This window comes from Ailuropoda melanoleuca, chromosome 6 (genome assembly GCF_002007445.2).
Source record: "Ailuropoda melanoleuca isolate Jingjing chromosome 6, ASM200744v2, whole genome shotgun sequence".
NCBI classification, from domain to species: domain Eukaryota; kingdom Metazoa; phylum Chordata; class Mammalia; order Carnivora; family Ursidae; genus Ailuropoda; species Ailuropoda melanoleuca.
The window spans coordinates 128,858,727-128,883,260 of NC_048223.1; the positions used below are offsets into that span (position 1 = coordinate 128,858,727).

General features: G+C 54.3%; 1 protein-coding gene across 1 annotated transcript in view; it reads right to left on the reverse strand.

Moving 5' to 3' along the window:
* The window catches only part of TCERG1L (transcription elongation regulator 1 like), a 177,221-nt gene that overhangs the window by 4,004 nt on the left and 148,683 nt on the right, over positions 1-24,534 (reverse strand). Inside the window, exons 9-11 of the mRNA XM_034663451.1 lie at positions 15,816-15,951; positions 5,013-5,102; positions 1,084-1,202 (exon numbers count right to left, since the gene is read on the reverse strand). Of these exons, the coding sequence (XP_034519342.1) occupies positions 1,084-1,202; positions 5,013-5,102; positions 15,816-15,951 (345 nt within the window). The remainder of the gene's footprint in view (positions 1-1,083; positions 1,203-5,012; positions 5,103-15,815; positions 15,952-24,534) is intronic.

Here is a 24,534-nt window from a genome sequence, read left to right on the forward strand (position 1 = left end):
GGGGTCACCATGTGGGAGACACGGAAAAGCCAGTGTTCTTATCTCTAACAGTAGAAAATCACAATTTACAAATGTTTAGATGCACATTTGCTTTTCCACATTAGCATTTTGTGATGGGGCCAATTCATGCTACATTTTGTCCCATTCAGAAAAGATCTGCCCTTTAAATACTTGCAGTTTTATAAGGACCATGTACCCAACATCCAATTACTGACCAGGAACACTGAACAATTATCGATCAAAATACAGGAGCCTAGGTCTTCACAGAAAGCAACATCAGTTAACATCTATTTAAAAAATAATGTTGTGTTAATACGTTATTATTAAAATACTAACTAAAAATGTCCATTTAGACATAATATCCCAACCCCACATAAAAATAAACCAAAGTCATTTTTGCACACAGAAGCTATAGTTCTGTAACCGTGAAAGTAGTAACTGTTCATTACTTTTTAAATATCGGTCAGTGAAAGCTAATTTTGAAGAACAGTGAAGTCCATGTATTTTTCCAATTTCTGACGTCTAGTTTCCTATCGGTTTACTGCGTGGGGATAATGTCGGGTTACTTCAGGTGCGTTTTGGCCGCAAGGTCACTCGGCCCATTTGCCCCAGTGTGTACCTTCTCTCTACCCCCCGGCCGACCAGGAAGGTGTCTCGAACCAGCGGGGATGGTGGGGTTCACGTTACTGCTGCCGTTTCTGTTCTGTATGTTTTGTCTCTGACCCCTAGATCTGAAGTTAGACCTCCTGAGTGCTGCCCTACCCATTAGTTATTTAGACCCTGGAGTCGGGGCTGCCAGGTTGGAAAACCAGGCGGCAGGACAGCAGACCAGAGGGACCGCAGTGCAGGTGGGGGCGAAGGGCATGGGGCGCCACGGCGGTGGCGGGCAGGGCTGGAGGTCACTCACCCCAACACGGGAGGAGGCGGGCTTCCCTCCCCAGCGGGTCTTCGGTATTACACTTGTGGTGTCTAGGGCGTGTGAGGGCACGTGGTTTAACGGAAACAGGCTGTAAACGCCCTCTTACAATCACAGGCAAATTTCCAGCCCTGGGGATTGCCTGGTGTTGGTTTCTGTCTCCGTACCTGGGTGACACTTTAGACTCCTCCAGAAGTGCTCTGAATCCTTCCTTGGCCAGCAGCAGCTTGCTTTTCTTTTCCTTGTATTCTTCTTTTACCCTTGTCTTGACAAACTGTTCAAATATCTTAAAACACACACAGGAAGCGTATTACAAGGTTGCATATCAGCAATGAAACCTTGGGTCTCAAACACAACACAAAAGAACAGCGACAGACTCTGGTTAAGCCTTTCTCTTCCGTCATGGCTGAGGCTGAAGCCACAGCCTTTCAGCAAAAGCACTCTCAACAGCATGAGACAAGTGTCTACATAATTAGTCAGCCCTGCGTGGGGAGGTGCAGGGCGGGCGCACAGTCCTCCCCGGAGGCTGCGGGAGCCACTGATGGTCTAGGCGCCCAGCTCCGCTGCCCCACGGTTCTGGTTTGGGAAACCACAGTCACGCACTGTCCGGCCGACCGTCATATCGCCGCCGGCTATCCCAGTAACACGTGAGATGGTGTCATCCGTTCCAGTCCATTCCTGTCGTGACATAATTGGCATCTGGGTCTCCAAATGTGATTTTACCTTGTGAAAAGAAACTCGACCTGGCATCTCTGGTTCCCTGCCCTCTAGTCCCCAGGGAGACTGCCTGTGAGTGTGGGGATCTGCTCATCGGGGGCTCGTGTGGACGGGGCAGGCCTCTCCTGGGCGTATCCAGGCGCCTCCAGGTGAATGCACCTAAGGCAAGGCCCGTCACTGCACTAACCCAGTCTGACCGGAAGTGGGTATTGAAAGCTAACCCAGCAGGAAAACCCCATGCCCTAGCCTTAAGGGTGTGGGTACTGCCTGGCAGGCAGGTGTGTCCGTGACTCCGGAACAGCATTCCTTGCAAACTGGCAGCGGACACGAGCACATGACACCGTGTAGCCGTCTGCACCATCCCTGGAAGTATCCTCCCTCGCTGGGATGGAGGTGGCTCATTGCTCTAATATCAGAAGGTTGTCATTTATAAACCAGAGCCTAAAGGAGGTGGAGACAGCTGTTTCGTTCCTAATGCCATCGGAGCCTCAAGAGCATTAAAAAGAAAATACTGGAGATGATTTAAATGTGTGCACAAACATCAATAAAAAGTTGAATAAAAATCGCACATGTGAACCTGGAGCCAGTAAACAGCACCAACTGGGTCAGTGGCCATGGCAGGCCTGAGAGCTTGACCCGAGGGCCCTGGGGGTCTCCCGCACGCCTGCCCCGGGGCGGGAGGTGGGACGCGCCCTCAGGGCCACTGCAGGAGGCTGCTCTCGGGCTTGGCATAACCACTAGCTTATAGGGTTGTAAATACCAAATGCCGCTCTCCTCTGGACAACTCAGCATCCACATGAAGCACCGGGAACAGGACTTAAGCGGAAAGGGTGTGCACATACATTAAAGTAAGAATAGGGTCCGCTTCTCACCTCCACGGCACGCGGTGTGCCAACTCTCCAGTCGTCTTATAACTCAGACTCATAAAAGAGGTGAAGGAAGGGTCATTATCCAAATAAAAGCATGTGGCTCCATCATTAGAGTTTCGCTCAATTAATTTTAAATCTAGACAGACAGAAGCAGCCCTGCCTGGCTGAGGGGTCGGAGGCTGCGGGGAGACCCGCTCCTCTGATGCCTGAACCACTCGCCCATCGAACCCAGTTCTCTCCTCTCCTCTGCTCTGTTGCTCTATTTTTTACGCTGCTATAATATAATGTAGCAGGGTTTCCTTCCCTCTTCGACAAACTGTGCTGCTTTCATTCAAAGTGGGGCATGACTTTTTAAAAGAGATACCATTCACCATTACCTCCTTATGGCGTGATCTACAGTAAGAAAAAGGAAACACTGTCTGTTACCACGGAAATGCGCGTCATGAGCACTGCCCGCTCTCTACTCCACTTGGGCTTGCTCACTCCTTTGCAGCCCCTGGTGGTGGTATGGTGGCGACTAGCTCACCAGGAACTTTAGCTCCCCCATGAAAACACCACCAATGCCTTTGTAAGTGGGACTGGGTGTTCCGATGGCCCAAACATTGCTTCCTTCGCCAGCACAGATCCAGCACCAGTGCTCACAGGAACCGCAACGTTGGCCCCGATCTTACAGACACAGGCGTTTCATTGGAGGGCTCTCTGGCGCTGCGTGCCTGCGCTCCCAGAGTGGCCACTTCCCGTTCCCCCTCCTTGGGCCTCTGGGGCCAAGCTGCAGGTGGGCGACACAGGCCTGCAGTGTCCTCTGGGTAGCTTCCCAGGGGTGTCCAAGGGAGTTCTGGGTGGGAGCTGACGTTCCAGGCTGACCTGTCTGCAGAGTGCGCGTCCAGGTGTGGGCGTGAGGTCCCAGCCCAGACAGGCTCAGCCCCGCCCGCTCGGCACCTGCCAAGGCTGGAAGTAGGGCTCTGCAGCGCCCCCCACCAGGAGCAACCTGAGCCCCGTGTATTCCACTCACGCAGAGATGGAACGTAAGCAAAAGATCATACACGGGCTGCTTCTTTGGGGGGGAGCCTTACTTCCTCGGCTCCCTTCAAAGGGGCTAATGGCCTCTAAATCACCCATGCACTGGCGAGGACAGTGCTGACCACGACAGTCGGCAAAGCAGTCCACAGACGTGCTGCCGTCAGCAGATGGTAGTCAGCACGCGGATTCACCACGGAAACAAGCAAGCTTCTCACGTGCTTCCATAGTCGAGCAGTCGGACGTTTTGGTCGCTCATATTTCAACAAAAGGGTGAAATACAACTGATGATTAAAGTCTGCAGTTTTCTTTGGATTCTATGTGTATGATCTATTCTCCTCTGACTCTGTTGTAACTTTTTTTTTTGAGCCACTGCTAGCACATTTCACACATTTTCAAATACTTCTTTCTGAAAAATGCAACTGAGCCGGAATGCAACAAAAGGATCGTTAATTCTAAGTTCTTGAAAAATCCAAGTTCTGTATTCTAATGTGGCCAATCTAGGACCACCCTGACCACTGGCCTGTGCTGGGGGGAGGGGCTCTGCCATCGGAGGGATCGTCAGGGTCCGCAGGCCTGAGGCTCTGACGGGTTGGCGCTTCCCTGATCGCCCTGGCGAGGGCTTGAAGGAACTTCTCGCCAGGACAGAATGGGAAATAACAGCCCTTTCTGTCCTCCTGGCCCCAGGCCTTCCCAGACTCTGTGGTCTGACTCCGTGCAGGCCATGGTGAACAAGTCCACTGCTGAAATAACTCTCGGGACTTCCCTGCTTTCAGTGGCTGTTCTTGATGACCCACTTTCCATGTGCATCGTTTCTCACTCAAAGGGCAGAGGGAGGGAGAGACAGGACTGACACAGGGACCAGAGACACGGAAATCCGGATCTTCCAGAACTGATGTCAGGGCCCCTCTGGCCAGGCTCCAGGGACCACCCAGATCCCGGCGGGGCTGTGCAAGCTTGCACATCACGGCTTCAGCTCCTCCCCTGGCAGTCAGTACGGCCTGTCCCTCTGTCTGTCTGCCTCATCGGGGAAGCAGTATTAGCTCCATGACCTGCTCTGTCAACAAGCCAGGGCAGATCCGTCAGGTGACGCTGTCCTCTGACCCATTCCTGCCCTTTCTGGGACCTGCTTTCTAGAACTTGCATCCCTTACATGTGCTCCTACTGTTCCCCGGGCCCTCTTCTCATTCATGGTGATCATGTAAGGCCTTACGTCTTCTGAACACACCCATCTGGGGTGTGGTCAGTGTTCCCAGCACGTGCATTCTCATCTTTGAATGGAGCATCTGTCCTGCAGGGTCACCACCAGATGGTTTGCTACGAGCAGGTAGGGGATAAGCTTCCTCCACCCTGGTCACCGCCCCCGGGCGCTAGCTGACACGCGACTGCGAGCTCCGGCGGCAGCCTTCCCCTGCGCATCAGCACCCATCTCCGGGGGCGTCATGCTGGCGCTGTGCATGCAGAGCCCGCCGCCACGCCTTCCGCTGCGTTACCTGTTTCCGCTCCTCGGAGTTTAGCAGTAGGTAGCGTGGGTCAAACACGATTTTATGTAATTCTTTCTCCCAGGTAGAAAACGCCGACACCTGAAGAAAGATATTCAAGAGAGTTGCTTTTAGCATCTAAGGCTGAGCCTGAAATCGTGCTGAATGATCAATGGTGGAAAACAGCATTAAGGTACCATGGGCTCCACGATGTGGCTTGTACGGAAGCCTTACGCACGTCAAACTCTCTAGGAAATCGATACTTAGAGCATTAGAAAATTTAATTTCTACACTCATGACACTGTTTCTTCCTTGGATTTCTTCCAGGGCCACATGCCTCTGATCCGAAGCCCCGGTTATATTCGTGGAGCTGGGGCATTCTGGAATGTCACATCTCGAAGGAAGAAATATTTGTAAGACTTTTCAGAGCACCATGGGCCGTGACAGGGGGCAACCTCTTGCAAGTAGTCTGAGTTTACCATAATTTTAGTTGATTTCTTAATCAATATTTAAACCTTTTAGGTATGACCTTTTTTTTAAAACAAACTAATTTACTTTACTATAGTTCCAGATTTACAGAAAAGTTACAAGAATGTTACAAGGTGACCACATGTTTACCCAGTTTCCCTACTGTTAACACCTTAACTGGTGTGGATGCTAGATTTGTCTATACTCGGTAACCAAGGCTGACGCTTCAGACTTCTTCAGTTTTCACCGATGTTTTTCTCACTAGGCTCCCACCCAGGACACCACATGACAGGTTGGGTGGCCCCTCTGAGCTGTGAGCACTTCCCAGACTTGCCCTGCTGTTATGACCTGGACGGTTTTGAGGAGTGCTGGTCAGGTAGGTTGTAAGACGCCGCTCTACTGGATTGATCTCAGCTTTGCTCATGATTAGCAGCAGTTCTGGGTTCTGGGGGAGGAGCCCAGAGCCAGGGGCCACGGTCGCCACATCCCCTCAAGGTGCTTACTGTCACTGCGACTGCCAGCAGGTCAGTGTTTGCCCCGACCACCTGGCTGAGCTTGCATTCTCCAGACTTGTCCTCTGCAAATTCACTCTCTGCCCCCTTTCCGTGCTGCGCTCCTGGGGGGAGTCACATGCAGCCCACCCTCAGGGCTACGCTGCACCTCTTGGGGGGGGCATATATAAATACAGATTGTTTGGAATTCTGAATGGGTGTTCACCCATTCTCCCACATTCACTTCTTTATTCCATCACTTATATGTATCACTACAGACTCATGACTATTTATTTCATAACCTGGGTGATAACCCAATACGACTTCATGCTTTTGCTCCAATGGGTCCAGCTTTGGCCACGGGAGCTTTGCTGGCTGACTCCAGTGTGCCTTTGGCTACCCCATCATGTTGGGGGTGGGGCACTTCCTTATTTCCTGGAACTTCAAGGTGCTCCAGCCTCGTCTGGCGCCGCTCCTGCCTCAGCCCTAGAATCAGACAGTTCTCCAGGAATCCTGGTTGCTCCTGGAGGAGGAATCAGACACCTGATCTGGTGTTGCGTGTGCTTGTGGCTGTGGGACGTGCAGCTTCTAGCTTCTCCCCGCTGACAGAGCAAGGAAATGTGTAAGTCATTTACAGAATAACGTATTCGCTTAAAAACATTGACTAAATATTGACTCTGCCTTAAGCCCCGTGCTGCGTGCTGAGGACTCAGAGAAGTCAGGTCCTTGACACCAGAAGGCCCATGGTCCGGGCTCAGCACATAAGTAAGCTCACGGTCTCCTGGAAGGCATTTGTGTCATAGGGGAGACGCACCCAGGCACCCAGGGGCCCTTCCACCAGCCCAGAGATGAGTTTCCAGAGCATGGACTATTCTGGAACATGGACACTCACCAAGCTCCTGAAGGGATGGGATCATGTCCAGGAGGGGCTATCTGAGGTGCAAAAGCCACGGTCGTGAGCTGGGGGAACATGGGAGCTGCAAGGTGGGGGAGCATGGTTGGGGGGGAGGGAGCCCAGCAGGAGCTGGGAAGAGGTGGGAGAGTCCCAGGCAGACTGAGGAAGCACATCTTATCTCGAGAGCCACAGTCACACATCACGTGCATGTTAGGAAGGGCTACTCGGGGGCCTGGGTGGGGAATGAGTTCCTGGCACAGAGGAGAGGGGACCCGAACAGGCAGCTTACAGCATTCACCCTCTTACTTTCGAACACATTAAAGTACTCCCGGTAGAGATACTATTTTAATGTGCTTTACTTGGTACAGCATAACGTATGTTTTTTTTTAAATTGACGCTTTCTATCTTTCCTAATAAAAATAAAACTTTTTAATATTCAGGATCTTCATTCCTGGGCAGGATGACCCAGGTTCCACACAGAGACTTTCTTCCGAGGACTGAGAAGATGATAAAATGTGGACAAGCCACAGGGCCTGGGGGCGCGTGTTTCCTGGGGTAGCACCGGGCAGACTGACCCCGTGGCTCTCTGGCTCCTGACCACAGCAGTGCGCGGACAGTCATAGAGAGACATTGTGGGCAACCTCAACTCAGCCCACACAAACCGGCTCCTGTCCAGATGGTCGGGACCGCAGTCGACACCCCAGTCTCGGCTCACTAGGGAAGGCAGAGCACGGTTTAGAATCGGTTTTGAGGGTTTGAGCTCTACAGGTATAATGCAATCGTACTTTAAAAATTAATAAGATCTGGTTGCCTCCAAAGGAACTTCCAATCTGTGTGTGAGGCATGAGACGCGTCTCTACAATGACTGTAACTTACAATGACAGAACAGGCATCGTCGTGTAACCTGAGAGCCACGCTAAGAGCTGTGGCTCAAGTTCAGAGAACGGGGACCATGGGGGACAGAGGCGCAGCCAGCCGTGGGACCCGGGGCTGGGGGTCAGAGCAGAAGGGGAGGATGGACAGCTGTGCGTGGAACAGCTTCACTGCTTGCAGGGGCACAGCCTGGTCCGGGAGACCCAGCTCTTCCCAGAGGACTCCCGACAACTGCAGTGAGGACCATGAGAATCGCTTCTGATAAAAGGCTGACCTCACTGGGCCTGGGCCTCCCACGTCCCCAAGGTCATGGCTTGGTTGGGAAGCTCACCGGGAGCAGGGATGGACGCCTCCCCTCTCTTGCTGGGAGCCAGCAGAAGTCCTTCTTAGCCCCAAGGCCACCAGTGTTCCCTGCCATGGCCCCTCCACGCCAGCGTGGCCTGCTTCTCCACAGCTAGCAGGAGAGACTGCATGTGAGACTTGCAACATCCTGTGATGTCCTCACGGAGGGACCCATTATCCTATTCACTGGTCTGCGCATCCTCGAGGAAGGGGATTATTCCAGGGTGCACCCTGGGGGGGGGGGAGCTTGGGGCTGCCTTTGGATCCCGCCCGCTCACCAGGTCCAGGCTGGCAGCATGCAGCTATTCTCTCAGTGTAGCCTGCACTTCCCGGACTCTGCTGTCCCCACGTCATCGGGTCCTTGTGCAGTGGAATCCCCCAGCAATTTTAGATCCTTTCTTGCAGAGCACAGGGGTTCCTCTGCAGCCTGGGTGGGAACTGTGCCCGTTCTGACTCCCCTGCAGGGCCAGCTCTGTGATCCCGGACTTGTCTGAGCATCTCGGGGAGCCGGCCACCAGGACACTCAGAGCTACTGGGAGAGCCGGAACTCTGCTGCCCAGGAGCGCTCCCTGGGGCGCTATCCTAGGCCTACACCGCCTGCCTCTCCTTGCACTCGTGCACATTCTTTCCTTCATCCCCGAGGCGTCCCCGCCCCGCCCGGGCAGCATCGCGGGCACGGACTCGACGGGTTACCGCGCTGCACCCCGGCCCTGCCTTCCTGCCCCTGCAGCCTCCTGCACCTCGCGTTCCTCTGGCACACGTGCTCCCCTCATCGTCTCTAGGCCCTGAGTTGCAATCTGTTTCCTGCCGTCCACACAGCGGAGGATGTGAGGCCGGTGGTTTAAGACACACGCACAGAGAGGGCCCTGGCTGCAGGTCCTAAACCCCGGCAGAAGGTCCCAAACCCCGGCAGACGCCGCCACCGTAACCTGTAACTGTCAGCTGGCATCGACCTCTGGGCAGGGGACAGAGGCGCCACGTGGCTGATGGCTTGGGGGCGTCCCCGTGTGCATGTCTACACCACAGATGTCAGTCCTGGAGGATGACAGGAGGGGGGAGGGGAGCCCATACCCTCTCAGGGCCGCGCAAGCCAGGCCCTCCTCTTCCAGCGCTTGTCAATTGGAAACCCCAACGTGTTCTGCTGGAACTAGTTACAAATGGCACCTTGCCACCGCAGCACGTGGACATGGTCATCTCGTGCCTGGACAATCTCGACAGTCTACTAACTGCACCCCGTCCTCCAGAGCCCTCTTCCTGGGACCCCTGGTGCTTAGCTTCCCAAGTGCTCCGTTTCTCAAGCTCTCAGACTGGTAGGCCGTTCACCCAGGGCCCCCGTGGCCTCCAGCCACCCCCCCAGCTTCAGTGTAGGGGTTCCCTGGCCAGATGTGCTCGGCGGCTGCTGGGCACAGGCGAGGCTGACTATGAGAAGCCCAGTGACAGTGACCACAGTCTTGTGTACAATGAAGAAAAATCTCCGGAAATGATTCTGCCTGCAGCTCCAGCCTCCCCGAAGCCTCTCTGAAAACTGCGGAAAAGGCTCTTGTGTTGGGTTGTAGCTGGACCGTGAGATGACACGTGGGCTCAGGGTGGTCGTCACAACCAGAAAGGCCCCCATGGGTAGGGCGTCCCGAAGGAAAGAGGCAGATGCTGCTTTTATCTTCAAAGCCAAAGGCCCCTCTGAGTATCTGTCAATCACTGGGGACCGAAGGGCCAGGGGAAGGGAGGAAGGCAGCAGAGGATGGGTCCGGCCCGCCCTGAGCACCGCGGGGCAGGGCAGCGTGTGCCGGGCCTCACTCGGGTAGCGCCTGGACGCAGGGCTGCAGATGTGCCTGCGCACAGGTGACCGAGTCTGTCTGTCCGTCTGCCCTCGGCACCGTCCTCATCGCCTCCTGCTGACTCTGTCGGGGTCCCACCTGGGTCCCCAGGGGCTGCTGTCTGGGCTCAGGAACACCGCTGGGTGATCTCGGGGTCTCTGGGGGGTCACCTCCAGCTCAAACACAAATGGACATACTTTAGAAGCTACTGTTTTTGCCCAAATTGGACTCTCAGACATGCCGTATTTACTCTTCCCTTGCCATGTGTTAGTGGTGACAGGGAATCTGGAGTGCGGACTGTTGATCATTAGGGCGGCTTTTCCCTCCGGTTTCCACGGCTTCCCCGGCCTGAGAAAGGCAGCGATCTCTCTCAAGCTCGCTCACGGCTCTGCGACAAGAGCTCTGGCATCGGGAACGTGGGCACCACGGCCATGGCCAGCGTGCTCTTGTCCTCAGGCTGTGCCTGCCCAGGGCCCACAGGACGGCTCTGCGGGCCAGCTCGGCGTACAGACAGGAGCAAGGCTCTTGCAGAACACTCCCTCACGTGACATTAAAAGCAGGAAAAACAGGCGAGTGGGGGGCGGCCTGCGCTTGCAGCTGCCCGAGGAGGGGCTGGGCTGGGCATCAGGGACCTGGCCACCAGCAGGGCCCCGCACTCAGCTACCTCCGGTCCCCTGGCCGCAGGAAGGTTAACCAACACCTCCGTCGGGGCAGCAGGGGCCTCTGTCACCCGGAGGGAGGTGGGGAGCAGGGGCAGGGCTCTGAGGGGCACCAAGGTCACCGAGTACAGGCGGACGTGGTGCTTCATCAGCCACGCCGGAGACCCAGTGGCCCCTGAAGAAGGTTCAGGAACCTCCCTCCAGCCTGAGCCCACCCACCTCTGCCTCCAGGACCAGAGACTGGAGATGCGCCAGCCAGCTTGTCCAGCTCCCCTCCCCCTCACACGGGTCTCAACCCCAGCTCAGCCTGGCCCCACCTGAGCCCGGATGGCCCCACTCCACCCAGGACTCCCCGTCAGGCCCCCACAGCCGTCGCCCACAAACATGGATCACGCCAGGTCCCTTGGACGAGCTTCAGTTCTGAGAATCTGTGTTGCTGTCCTCTGTCCCTGCTCCACATCCTCCCTCTGCCCTCCTCTCCTGCCGGCTCCTGCGGGCTCAGGCTGGTCACAGACACCGTGTTCCTTGTAATCAGCACTTACACTGGTCCCCTCTTCACCTAATCTCCTGGAACGCCTGCTGCATCTCCCGGAGTGCCTGAGTGAAGGCAGCTCGGGCAACTGGAAGGTGAGGGGTGCTCCCTGCTCACCCTCGATGGTGACGGATGGGCATCCTATCCTCTAGGCTCCACATAAGCTGCTGAGATGGAGTGTGGGTGCAGACGGCGCACCTGCAAGGCAATTCCAGGCATACTGGAGACAGGCGTGTGGAAGGAGAAAAGCCAATGAGCAGGTGAGGACTGTGGCCGCGGCACCAGTCCCGCCGGGAGAGGACTCATGAGGAACACACCTCCACCTGCCCAAGGCGCCCCCAAGGACGGGGACGTGAGGCTACCTCCTGGTGCCCACCCCTCCTTCATCAAAAATCATGCACAGAGCTGTTCAATCCCCAACCTTCGAGGTGGGAGCGGTCAACGTGTGCAAGTCCTGTGAGCCAGGTGAGCTGCGAGTGAGTCCAGAGGTGAGCCGGGGTCTGCCTCCGTCCCCTGAACTCTGGGACACGTTGACTCCCACCCTCCCCTCCAGCACTCGTACAATTTTACCAACTTCAGCTTTTTCCTTCTATTTTGATAGATAACATAGAATTGTATGCTGTCATTCCAACACATCCTCTGCTGATTTAATTTATGTTTGAGGGTTATTTTCACATTAGGGAGAGACAGAATCCCATTCCGGCGACGAGAGTGGGTGGTCCACTGTCCTCCCCAAGGGCATCTCCATGACGAGAACATGATCTCATCACTAATAAATATCATCTGAAGACCCGGGTCGCCCAGGCCATGGCAGTCCGTGCAGGAAAGGGGACCCACAGCACCGAAGCCGAGACAAAACATAAACCCAAGGAAATGAACAATGTGCTTCAATGAATAATAAATGTTTACAGTTCTTCCTTGTCCGTGCTAGTGGGGCGTGCTGGCAAAACACACTCTCGGGAACTCTCCAACGCGGCTACGGGACGAGTACGCCGCGTGAAAATGACTTTTCTCAAAGCAATTTGGTAACAGAGGCCAAATGCTTACAGGCCGTAGGAAACAATCCCACACACACACAGTTCACACGTCAACAGGACCATCAGGGTGTTATTTAGAAGAGCAAATTTGGAGAATACGAGCAATGAATGAAAATGCCAGATTTTTGAATTGACAATGAATTGAATATCACAACCTCATCCAAGATGTTTTCCAAAGGTTGACACTAACACTTAAAAAATGCTTAAAAAGAGGAAAAAGTATACAAATTTATAAATCAGGTTGAGCCTCATAAAATCGATCATGTTAAACAAAGTATTTGGTCGAACCATGTTCAATGACACTCAATCCTGGTTATACTATAAGACAATAATATTTAGTATTGATCTCTTAAAATCTATTTTTAGAAACACTAGAAAGAAACATACCTCACTGAGGAAAATAATTCTCTCTTAGGATAGGATTTGGGGTGACTTTTTTTTCCTATTGAGACTTTTTTTTTTTGCACATTTTCTTTTACTGCATGTGTGACTTACACAGCACGACTGTGTTATCCGTGGTCTTCTGTGTGCCCTGCAAGATCTGAAGAGTTGTCATAGGAACACGGGGCCTCTCAGCTCCCTGAGGAGCACAGAGTCACTGCGTGGAACAGACTGCAGGTAGCCCTGGCCTCGCCTCCAGGGCTGAGACCAGCTGCGGGCACGTGAGGACGACCGAGCCCCTTCAGCAGGTGTCCCGGCCCAAGGGCTTGCTGCAGTTCCAGAGAAGCAAAGCTGTCTGCGTGTCTGAGGGGAGAGGGACCTCAGAAGTCGGGGAGTGAGGCGGGCCTCCTAGCTGCGGGGAGAAGGCCTCCCCCACTGCCCTGTTGGCAGGAAGACACCTAATACCGTTACTTTCTACTGACAGCCTCACGATGGACACCTGCCTTAGTGCAGAGAGAGCCTGGTATGGCCCGGCGGGCATGCGCGTGCGGCCCGTGAGTTCCTCTTTCTAACGGACTCAGATCCAAATTCCAGCAGGCTCACCTGCGTAGACAGCCACAGTGCCAGCCAGCCTCCCCAAGGCCACCCACTGCAGGGAAGCTGGCCAAGGTCCCCCACAGAGGGACCCCAGGGGCACAGCAGGTGCAGGCCCTAGAGTCCTGGAACAAAATCCAGGGCTTGCCAAAGGTCTTCCTTTCCTGGCCCCTGGGAAAGCCATTCCTACATCTGAGGGATACTTGGCAGGAGGAAGAAATTCTCAATAAAATGTTTCTAATACATTTATCTAAATAGGCGGGATCACAGGAATAATCTGCTATTTAATTAAATCTGCCCTTCACAGGCTGAGGGTTTTTTTCTTTTAAAGCTCTATTGTGGTCTGTATAGTAAAACAAAATAAAAATAAAATCTTCCTTGAGCCATCAGAGACATACTACAAAACCACAAAAGCAAAAGGTCCCTTCCCAATCCGTAATCTCCATGGAACTCCCCGAACCATGCCGCACTTCAGCTCCTGGAAACCCGCAGACTGGCTCCATCATTCTGTAAGCACATGAATTTCTGGACGGAAGCTCTGAACAAATGCAATAAAAAGTCTTATTAATCACTCAGTCCATGAAAAAAGTGACCTTTCTGTGCCTCATTTTCAAGCAACTAGAAATCCTACGGGCTTAGCTATCAAATTCTCTTGAGCATGAATGACTTATAAAATCTGCTGGCATATTTTATAAAGTCAAAAAGTCATAAACGGTGCCATTGCTTTACGACATCAGCAGTAATTCAAATTGATCCTTTCTATTCATGAACTGCGTGTGGGCTTCTTCTGAAATCCTCCTAAAATAGGGGTTCAGGCCTCCCCCAGGCTCTTTTTCCCAGGGGACACTCAGAACTCCGGGGTGGCACTCTCTATTTCTGCATTGTTTGTGCTGATTCTCAACTACATACGATTCTCACATAGAAGAATCTAAGAATCGAAGAGAATCGCCCACCTCAGTGAGGCAGGAATGCACTGAAAATCTCATTATTAAAACTGCTCAACCAACACCATTGGGATAAATTCAAGAAGCCGTATAACCCTGGCTCGCCAGCAGCCTTGGGAGGGAAAGGTGGGTGCCTCGGGCAGCCCTAGGCTCCCAGGGGGTCAGTCTGACGCTGTGCTGGTGAGCTGGGCCTGGCTGGTTTCCAGAACAAGAGGTGCAATGGAGGCATTACAAAGATGAAATGAACGCATGCTTCTCTTTCTCAAGGGCTCCTGATGCCACCATGTCTCCTGCTGGCTGATTCAACTGCAACAGACTGGCCAGGGCGAGTCAAACGCTCAGAATTACATGCATTTCTGCACGTGACAAGGGCAGAGAAGCACCTGCGTGTCACCAGCGCCTAACGAGGGCCAAGACAGACGTCAGGAGAAGCCATGCCAACGGCTCTGGGGCAGAAGCCGCCTGTTTGGGCGACTTTGTGGGGAGAAGACTGTGCTTTCTCGCTTCTCAGGAGCAGTGTCACACACCTGTCCTGCCCCGCCTGCTGGCAACGTTCGTGTGCAGAGGAAGAGGGGACGACGGGGGCTTTAGCGGATCGGCCCCTGCATCGCGGGCTCTGTGGCCCCCTCCGGGGTCAGCACTGGCCCGGGCCATGAAGCACGTCATCCATGCATAGACCACCCTGCGTGGGTTCCTTTGGGCAGCTCTGTGCTTCCCGGCATCGATGTTAATTCAGCCTTCACACACTGCATTGCAGTGTTAAGTTCACGAGCCTACTTCTCCTTCCAGTCCCTCACTGCCGAGGGCTGTATTTCATTTTTAAGTGAATAGCAAGATAGGGGGACGCACGCATTACCGCTCATGGGGGCCGGGAAGAGCGCTCCCCCACGGCCGCACCACCTCTGTCCTACCTGTAATACTTCAGAGCTGAGACCATCCCAGTTTCCCTGCTCCCCAGGGCCTCCCGCCAGCTCGACTCCGGGGATCCCAGCTCGACCCCCTGCTCTGGGGGGAGCGGGGTCTTCCTGACCCCTGGCCTCAGCGCCCACTGCACCCGCTGCTGGGAGCGCCCAGCCCAGAGGCCCAGGGGAGGCTGCTCACTGCAGAGGGGATTTGCTCGCGTTCCCAAGGTCACTGCCGTGTTAGTGGTACTCACCACTGCACACAGGCTCCTGCTACCGCCCCTGCGTTCAGCCTTATTTTGTGAAGAAATCCAACTGGGCTATTATCGCTGGCTCATTTTATACCCAAAAGCCTAAGCTGGAAATAAAAGTCACTGGAAGGAGATTTGATTCTAACATGCTTTTCCCCCTATATTCAAACGGAGGTTCAGAAGTCAACTATAACAAAGACATCAAGACATCCTAATTTAACTGAAACTAGTTGAACTGATCCATAGGCGTGAACCCCCCCTCAACGCAAATGAGCACAGGGGACGCCCCTCTGGGAGGTGTGGACCCCGAAAGCTGCCTGGGCTCCAGCAGGAAGCTCATCAACACAGAGGCTCTCTGTGCGCAATCCCAGGGACCATCCCCTCCTGTCTGGCTCTTGGCGGCCTGCACATGGAGGTGGGGGGAGTGGCCCAGCGGCACCTCCAGACCCCTGGAGACAAGCAGCAGGGGCTCCTTTTCATGCTGTTTTGGCTTCGAATGATCTGGCACCTGAATTTCACTCAGCCTGATTCCATGAACTCAGGGAGGAAGGGAAAGTGTCCCTTGGGCTGCGGGGGACCATTACTCAGGGACTGGCTTTGGGGACAGCTGTCACCGGCATGCGGGTCCTTACCCCTCGCTCCAGCAGCATGTCTCGGAAGTGGGTCACCCGCTCCTCTAGCGGCAGGAGGATCTGGGGCGGCGGCGGCCTGGTGCCCTTGTCCTGTCCTTCGGCTTCCTCCGGCCCAGGACTCACATGGCCTTCTGTCCTTTAGGGCACAAGACACAAAGAGTTAAACGTACCCCTGAGACCCAGCTGCCACGTCTGACAGCCCTCCAGGTAACACCCCAAGAGGCAAACACTTGGAGAACCTCATAAAGCCGGGTGCCGGCAGCCCCGCAAAACGGAGTGATTTTTGCCCTTGGATGCAAAGCGCTTTGTTGTGTCTGGGGCGCAGCCGAGACTGAAGCCCTAACCCAACGGACACCAGCAGGGAGTGAAGGCCGTGGCGGGTGCATGAGAGGGCCGAGTGGGCCCACTGGGAAGGCAGCCCAGAGTGGCCGTTTCACTGCCTAGACCTGGTGTCAGAGGACCTAAAGGGGTGAGCCTTTCCGCTGGAACAAATCACTGGAGCTCAGATCCGGTTCTGTTTCTGTTGTTTCGCTTTGTTTTATTTCAGTGAGGCCTTAATTTTGGACAAATGCAGGAAGACAATTACTGGAGACTATGCCATCAACACTCCGGGTACAGAAATGCTGTCCTGGGATCTAACCCGACAAGGAGACGTCAGTGACAGCAGCAGGGACTGGGACCCCACCCCAGGCAGTCTGCACAGGGAAAGGAGCAGGGGGGGACCCCCCCAAGCCCTGGAGCAGTTCCCTCCCCTGGCCCCGGGGGATGGCCACAGCCATGGCTCAGACACAGCAGGGCATTACTGGGAGCAGGCAGGAGCCAGGGCCCAGCAGGGCAGCCGGGATCCAAGGAGCCACCTCCAGCAGGCCGGAGGCGGGGGGAAGGAGGGAGCCCACTCTTACTAAGCACCGGATCGGCGCCCTGCCTTCTGGTCTCTGCTGCCCATTCGACAGCTCTCCTTCTGTTCTGCACCTTATCCCTTCTGGGCATTGGGGGACCTCCTTCTAAAACATCTCAGTGTTTGTTGCTAGAAGTTCAGCCACCTGCAGACACAGGTACTCATGTGACGCCCTCCCCTCTGAACCTGGCCTGCATGGGAGCAAGCCCGTCCAGCTGTCACTCCGGTCCCCTCGTCACAGCCTGTGCTGAGCCCCCAGGCAGAGAATCCACCTAACACTGGGCTGGAGAGCAGCTTGCTGTGACCCCACGGACCCGTCTGCGGGGCCTCTTCCCGGCCCAGCCCTGCCCCACACTTCCCCATAGTCAGGTCCCACGGCCAGTGACTCCAGCAACAAGGGGGGCAAATCAATTCTGTCCTCAGACCACCCGTTTTCCCTTTCTGACGGCGCTGTGGTCAAGTTAGGCTGCCAACTCCCCTTGCCAAGCACCATGCCTTGGTGCCCCCTGCTCGCCCCCCAGGGCCCTAAGTTCTTGGGGATGTACAAAGAGCAGAGAACGTGCATCTGAAGAGCATGGCACGTCCCTGCTTCTTTGCAGCGTCTCACCCTGGGAATTAGCGGGTCAAAGGCATTCACACCACACACACCGGGCTCCTTGACACAGGCGCAGCACAGGCCCTCGCCCAGGGCGATCGTGCCCCCGGGGACTTCTGGTGGCTCTTGGCCACGGAAAGGCAGAGACCAGAGGTGCCGCTAAGCACCCCGCACAGACGCCCGCAGAGGGTTACCCGGCAAGTGCGCTCAGTCCGTGCTTTCGGGGAGCAAGGAGGCAGTCCGCGCAAGGTCACACCATCACTGAACCCAGCTGGTCCCTGCCTCCTGATGCCCGCTTTTTCCATCACTGTCCCTCCAGAACACCGTGGAAACCCCTCAGTTACCAGCTGTAGGGTGTGCTGAGAAGACACAGTGTTCTCTAACACTCACCAGTGGTGGGGTGTGGATTAATCCAACCTAACACAAAATGTACAAAGAAAAAAAACAACAAAAACGTTTGCTCAGCCCATTAGGGAACCTTATTTATAGACCAACTATTTCAGGAGAACTTAAATTCTTTGCTGCTTATGTGATTATATGGATTTTCAAAAAAAAGAAAATCACCAGTGGATTTGCAATTGTATCCTATTCCAGAGGGTATAATTAGGATTTCTTTGTAATAAATTTTCATTAGTTAAAAATAGAAGTGTGGAAACAAGACCTGTATTGTTGGAACTTGAAATAAGATTAATAGGAACGTCACAAGCTCAGCGATGATCGCGTATAGCTCATTCAACACACTATTTTGTTCAGAGCTGCTGGATGCCTTCCAGAATGGGAAGATCTCCATTCAATTGGAACTGGTCAAAAGTAAACGCAAACTTGCTAAATATATTTTTAATATTCTTATGGCTGAATGAGTTTGGTACCTTTAACAAAAAGCAAATTCTAATCATTTTAATAAAACTAGCTCAAGTCCCAAATACCTCGGATGAGAGCAGCGTCCACAAGGGCACAGACACTGGTACCCACAAGGCTTGCCAGCTGGGTGGGCGGGAAAGGCCTCTCATCCGGAAATAGGTTTACTGCATGGCAGATGCCTCGCTAGGTTGACACCTTGCTCTGGAAATTTTTCGGATCAAGTGCGTAAGTTGAAAGAGGGTTGGTCTTTATTGCACTACTGGCCAGCAGGGGTATTTACCCCAAAGATGCAGACGTAGTGAAGAGAAGGGCCATATGCACCCCAATGTTCATAGCAGCATTGTCCACAATAGCTAAATCGTGGAAGGAACTGAGATGCCCTTCAACAGATGACTGGATTAAGAAGATGTGGTCCATATATATATACAATGGAATATTACTCAGGCATCAGAAAGGATGAATACCCAACATTTGCTGCAACATGGACGGCACTGGAGGAGATAATGTTAAGTGAAATAAGTCAAGTAGAGAAAGACAATTATCATATGATTTCTCTCATCTATGGAACATAAGAACTAGGAAGATCGGTAGGAAAAGAAAGGGAAGAAGAAAGGGGGGTAATCAGAAGGGGGAATGAACCCTGAGAGACTATGGACTCTGAGAAACAAACTGAGGGCTTCAGAGGGGAGGGGGAGGGGGGATGGGATAGGCTGGTGATGGGTAGTAAGGAGGGCACGTATTGCATGGAGCACTGGGTGTTATACGCAACTAATGAAGCATCGAACTTTACATCAGAAACCAGGGATGTACTGTATGGCGACTAACATAACATAATAAAAAAATTAAAAAATAAGAGAAAAAGAAAAAGAAAACGAAAAAGAAAAAGAAAAAGAAAAAGAAAAAGAAAACAAAGGGGCTTGGTCTTGTCCAGCCTTTCCCCCAGAGCAGGGGTCCCCAAATCTGGGCCGCAGCACTGGGGTCCTTTCACTCTGGGGACAGCATGCTCCCTGGCTCCGGTCTCCCATCCTCTGGGAGACATTATGGTGGCCACCCCGTACCTGGGGTGGAGGGGCTCTTCTCCCCCATTCTGCCCCTCGCCTCAGCACTTGGACCGGGACTCAGCTTGTCCAGCCGAATCGCGAGTGGTGCGTGAGCAGGTGCACACGCGGCGTCCGTCCCTGGGTGCGAAGTCAAGCACGGAGTTGTCCCATTTTGCCCATGTGCACAGGGCAGCGGATTATTGGTAGAATTCACTAGACTCCTACTCAGTGCAACTGGATTCTAGACACGGCACGTCTGGTTGCTAGTTTCCTTTCTTAGATGACAAACCTTATTTAGTTCATCTGAGGCTGAGGGAATTCAGGGCACCGGACTTTGCACACCTGCCCTGCCCCCACAGGTCACCTCTCAGATGCACAGACATGCCTCTTCCCAGCTCCCCAAACTTTCCATGGAGAGGAGGGGAGAGACAGATTCAGAACACCGCACTGTTTCATGGAAGGTGCATGTGAGGGGCCATATTTCTCAGCATTTCTGAGGCCTCCCCCCCCATCTTCCTCTCCTCCTCTTCCCCTCTTCACACCATCAGTTGAGAGGCTGAAATAGAAGACAGTCTCTATAACCACTGCAGAGCATGAGAGAGGAAGAGATAAGGGTGACTCAGGCTGTGATGAGTGATTTCATCTCCTGTGAAGAAACGCTGGGGTCTGAGCGAGTGCCTGGTTCCGGAGAGGAAACCCCACATGGCTTTGTGGAGTTCAACTGCTGCTGAGCCCCTGGGGAAAGCTTGCTGCACAATCTCAGGCAACTTATGGAAGCTCTCTGGACCTGCTTTTGGTAAAACACGTGGTTTGGATGAGACGATCTTGAAATGCCTCAAGGACCACCATCCCAGGATGCAAATGTGATCCCCTCCATTTAGTCCTGTTGAAATATTCAAACGTCTTGATTCTGCCATCGACTCATTAGCTCTGCCTCCGAACGTTGCAGTTCTCAGAATCGGATAAGCAGGCCTCCTGCATCTTCATCCACCTTGCTCTTAAATCATTCAGCAGGAAGAGCCAAAGGCAGTCGCCTCTGGCCTCCCCCCAGCCCCTCCCACACGTGACACCATGCTCTGCTAGGCTGGCGACAGGCAGGGCGGCCTGGGTGTCCACGGTGGGGTGTCCTGGCAGCCCCGGCCAGCCTCCTCCAGCATCTGCACGTGCCACGGCCACCACCAGGGATCCCCGCCGATGGCCGGCCTGAGGCGCCCCTCTCAAGGGGCTGCTGAGTGACTCTGATTTTTAGACCATCGCTCTCTCCCTCCCTGCCCTCGGGTCTGCTTCCCGGGTGGTGGCAACTTGGATGGCATTTCTGTTTTACCGCCATTGTCTGCTACCAGTGAGCACTTGGGGCCACACTCTGCCCACCGCCAGGGCCGGCTGGCCGGGTGGTGTGCTGGCCAGAGTGGTCCGTGGGATAACAAAGACTGTGTCTGGCCTTTGTCCCTGATTCCTCTGTGAATATCCTGGGCCACAGGGGTGTCTTTGTTCAGAATCCTCTTTTGGCCCCTCCTGAAGTCAGGGTGGGCCCTTAGTGTCCGGGGAGGGCCTGGCCCACCAGAAAACGACCACGTGGTCTGGGCTGGAACCCTCAGGAAGGGACAGGGGTTAACTTGAGTTCAGTCACATGACCGGTGATTCAATCCTTCATGCCTACGTACTGACACTGATAAAAACTCCAGACAACGGTCCGGGGGTTTTCTGGCGGTGGGGGGGGGCTTCTTGGTGCCCCGGGGGGGGCACCCAAACTCTACAGGGACAGAGGCCCCGGGCACTCAGGAACCTTCCAAAACTCACCCTTCGCGTCTCTTCCTTTTGTCTGTCCCTGAATTGTGCCCTTCATGATAGAACCACACCTTGAGTAGGGCGCTCTCTGGGGTTCTGGGAGACGTTCTCGCAAATCACCAAACCTGGAGGGGGGTTATGAGAACCCCAAGATTTATAGCCAAGTCAGACGGCGGTGGGGATAGGCTGGGACCCTACTTTCTGCTGCTGTCTGAAGTGGGGGCAGTTTTGTTTGCACCGGTCACCTCACCCGTGTGGTCGGCACCAACTCTGGGCGGTTACGGTCGGAGCCGGGCCGTGGGACACCGGGTGACTGTCAGGGCAGTGCCCTCAGAGGGCAGGGCACCGTCAGAGTTGGGCCATGGGACACCGGGGGGCCGTCAGGGCAGTGCCCTCAGAGGGCAGGGCACCGTCAGAGTTGGGCCATGGGATGCCGGGTGACCGTCAGGGAAGTGCCCTCAGAGGGAACGCACAATTGGGTTTTTTCCAATTCCATCAGCAGGTGTGCCCCAGGGCCTGCTGTGTAACCCCCAGCGGCCAGGGCAGACCGCATGGCTCCCGAGCCCCCGGTTCGACCCCAGCAGATGTCCTCCCCTCCAGGTCTGCGACATTCAGCCAGGATCACCAACGGGTGCCTGTCAGAGGTGGAGAGGGAGGGTCTATCCCCAGGCCTGCCTGGTGTGGTGGCTGACCAGCCATCTCTGGTGTCCCTTGGCCTGGGGAGGCATCATCCAGGTCTCTGCCCTCATCTTCCCACAGCATCCCCGTGTGCGTTCGTGTCCAGATGTCCCCTTCTATAAGGACACCAGTCATTGGCTTGGGGCACATCCTAACGACCTCATCTGAACTCACTACAGCTGCGACAACCCAGTTTCCAAATAAGGCCCCACTGCGAGGTTCTAGGGCTCGGACTCCAGCGTCTGAATGGAGGGGAGGCAACACAAGCCCGTAACCAGGACCATCCTCGCTGGGAGAGCAAGTGCCACGTCCTCAAGGACTGTCCAGGTCTTGTCAACGAGATAAGCCATGGGCTGCAGGTGAGGAGCCAGACTGAGTTTTCCCTGAGGGTGAAGTGTGGGGCCGACATGTCCAGCCCAATCCAGGGGAGGAGGAGGAGGGGGAGGGGNAGACCTACATTGTAGGGATGATGCAGGAGGCAGAGTGTTGGGCATTAACTGTTTGATCTCAATAGACTTGTCTTTGAACTTGGACTTTCACACAAATGCACTGTATTTTCAGGAAAATCTCATCCTTCCACTGATTTTTTTTTATCTGTGAAGTTTAAATTATAATATTTGCCACGTAAGATTTTTTGTAAGAGTTAAATGAAGTAATATGAACACCGGATATTTGTTGACATTCTGTGTAAAACCCTATCCTCCTACTTTGCCTTTATCACGTCATTCAATCCTTACCACAGCCCTGTGGGGCAGCCATGCTTATCACCCTCATTCTACATACGGGAAAACTGAGATGACGCACGTACAGTACTTAGCACAGTCGCTGGTCTGTAAATAGTACTGATGATGACAGTGGTGGCAGCAGTGGTGATGATGGTGATGGTCATGGTGGTGATGATGATGGTGGTGACGATGGTGATGATAATGGTAGTGACGATGGTGGTGATGGTGGTGATGGAGGTGATGGTGATGGTGGTGATGGAGGTGATGGTGATGGTGATGATGGTGACGATGGTGATGGTAATAATGATTCTTCACCTTCGCTATCTCTGCCAGCCTCTGACTATCCACACCAACCCTCCCAACACCAAGAGCCAGCCCTTGGTTTGGATGTAAGATGGCTCGTCTTTTACTTGATTTAATGGATGGCAAGAACTTGCTCTTTCCCCTGGCAAAGGAGGCTGGGAATTTATCATCAAAATACTGCCAGCCTATAACTCCAGTGATAGACACAATATGAAATTCTGCAGGAATCAAAGTCTCTGTGAATCTCTGCCGTGTGGGGCCTCAGACATTCTATCATGTGGTTGTAACAAATGGCCTTCAGATGAGGCCAACTTTGGAAGTTCTGTTTTCTATAGGTTTTAGCCCTGACGCTGCGGTGCGGGAGCTGCTTCTGTCTGCTGTCAGAAGACAGGCACATCACTCAGGGTGGGCTCCAGGTCCCTTGGTGGGGCTGGGGCGCAGGGGCCCTGGCTCTGCCAGCCTGCCCTTCTCAGGTGGATGGTCAGGATTCAAAGCCAATGGTGCCATTGAACAGGATGCCTCCCTAGGAAGGAACCCAGCCATGGGCAAGATCCCGGATCCAGGAAAGAAACAAGGAGCTGTGGGAGCATAGGGATATAGCTGCCCCTGCCTACACGCAGAGGCAAGGCTCTAGGATGGACCGGGACACAAGGTCTGCCTGGAGAAGTGGGACTTGGGCTCCAGGCTGGGGCCTGGGGTGCCTGTGATCTTGAGTGCCCATCCCAGGACCTCACTGCTCCCCTGTGGTCTCACTGACCGCTGACCACCTGGCAAACCTCTGCCTGCCTTCCCTGCCCAGCTCTCCTCACTTCTGGAGTTTGGCTCTGACCCCACCTTCTGGTCCTGATGACGCCTTCCCAGAAAGGGCCTGGAGATCTTCAAAGGCACCCCAGCCTGCGGGGGCCAGGCAGACCTCTCCATGGTGGTGTGACCACATTCATCCACACCTTTCTGTGTACACGGTTACGGCACGTCAGTTATGACCCAGGGCCCATGACCTCCTACCACACCAATGGCCTTGCTGGCGAGAGCCTTTGGAGGGACCGAAGGGTATTCCAGCTGCAGCTGCATTTGTCAGCTCTATGGCCGCCCCTGGGTCCAAGGGCCACGGTTCCTTCCATTCCACCTGCTACAAGGTGTTTGCTGCTAATGGCAGAGGACCTCCCTCGGGGCTACACTGAGCTCAGACTCTCTGAGTCTCTGCCCACAGGTCACTTTTGTTACCAAAAAGGCAAGTCCTGACCCACATACCTGCTTCACAACCCAGCTCTGTAGGTGCCGGGCCACCCTGTCTGCAGGGCTTGTCTTGGCTAAATCAGAGAGAATTCCAGCAGGTAGGGGACCTCAAGCACTGTGGGGCACCCTGTGCAGGATCTTCATCTGGGAACGCACATGGTCGCAGAGCCCAGGACGTGTTCTCACATGACGACAGCACAAGGGACCCAGGCCCGGTCCCACAGCATCGGGTTCTCCCTGTCCCTCGAGCAAGAGGTCCCTCCTTTTGTTTGAGGGTTTGAGGAGCCGGCCCAGGGCGCGTCCTCGGCTTGGGGGACATGGGCGTGGTTCAGAGGCTGCTGGATCACTCGTGTTGCAACAGCAACAACAAAACTTGGGGGAACGCTGGAGGGGACACGTCAGCCCGTTCACGTGCACCTCAGGACCCAGGACTCTCAGGCTTTCGAGGACATAAAACAAAAGCAAACCCGACACAAAATAAAGCAAAGGCAGAGGGAGGTTCTCAGTCTCCCCCAATCCTCACGCTAAAGCAGACAGGCTGGGCTGTTAGGGCAACAGAAGAGATGCCCGCAGGCAACATCCCCACAAGCTAGAG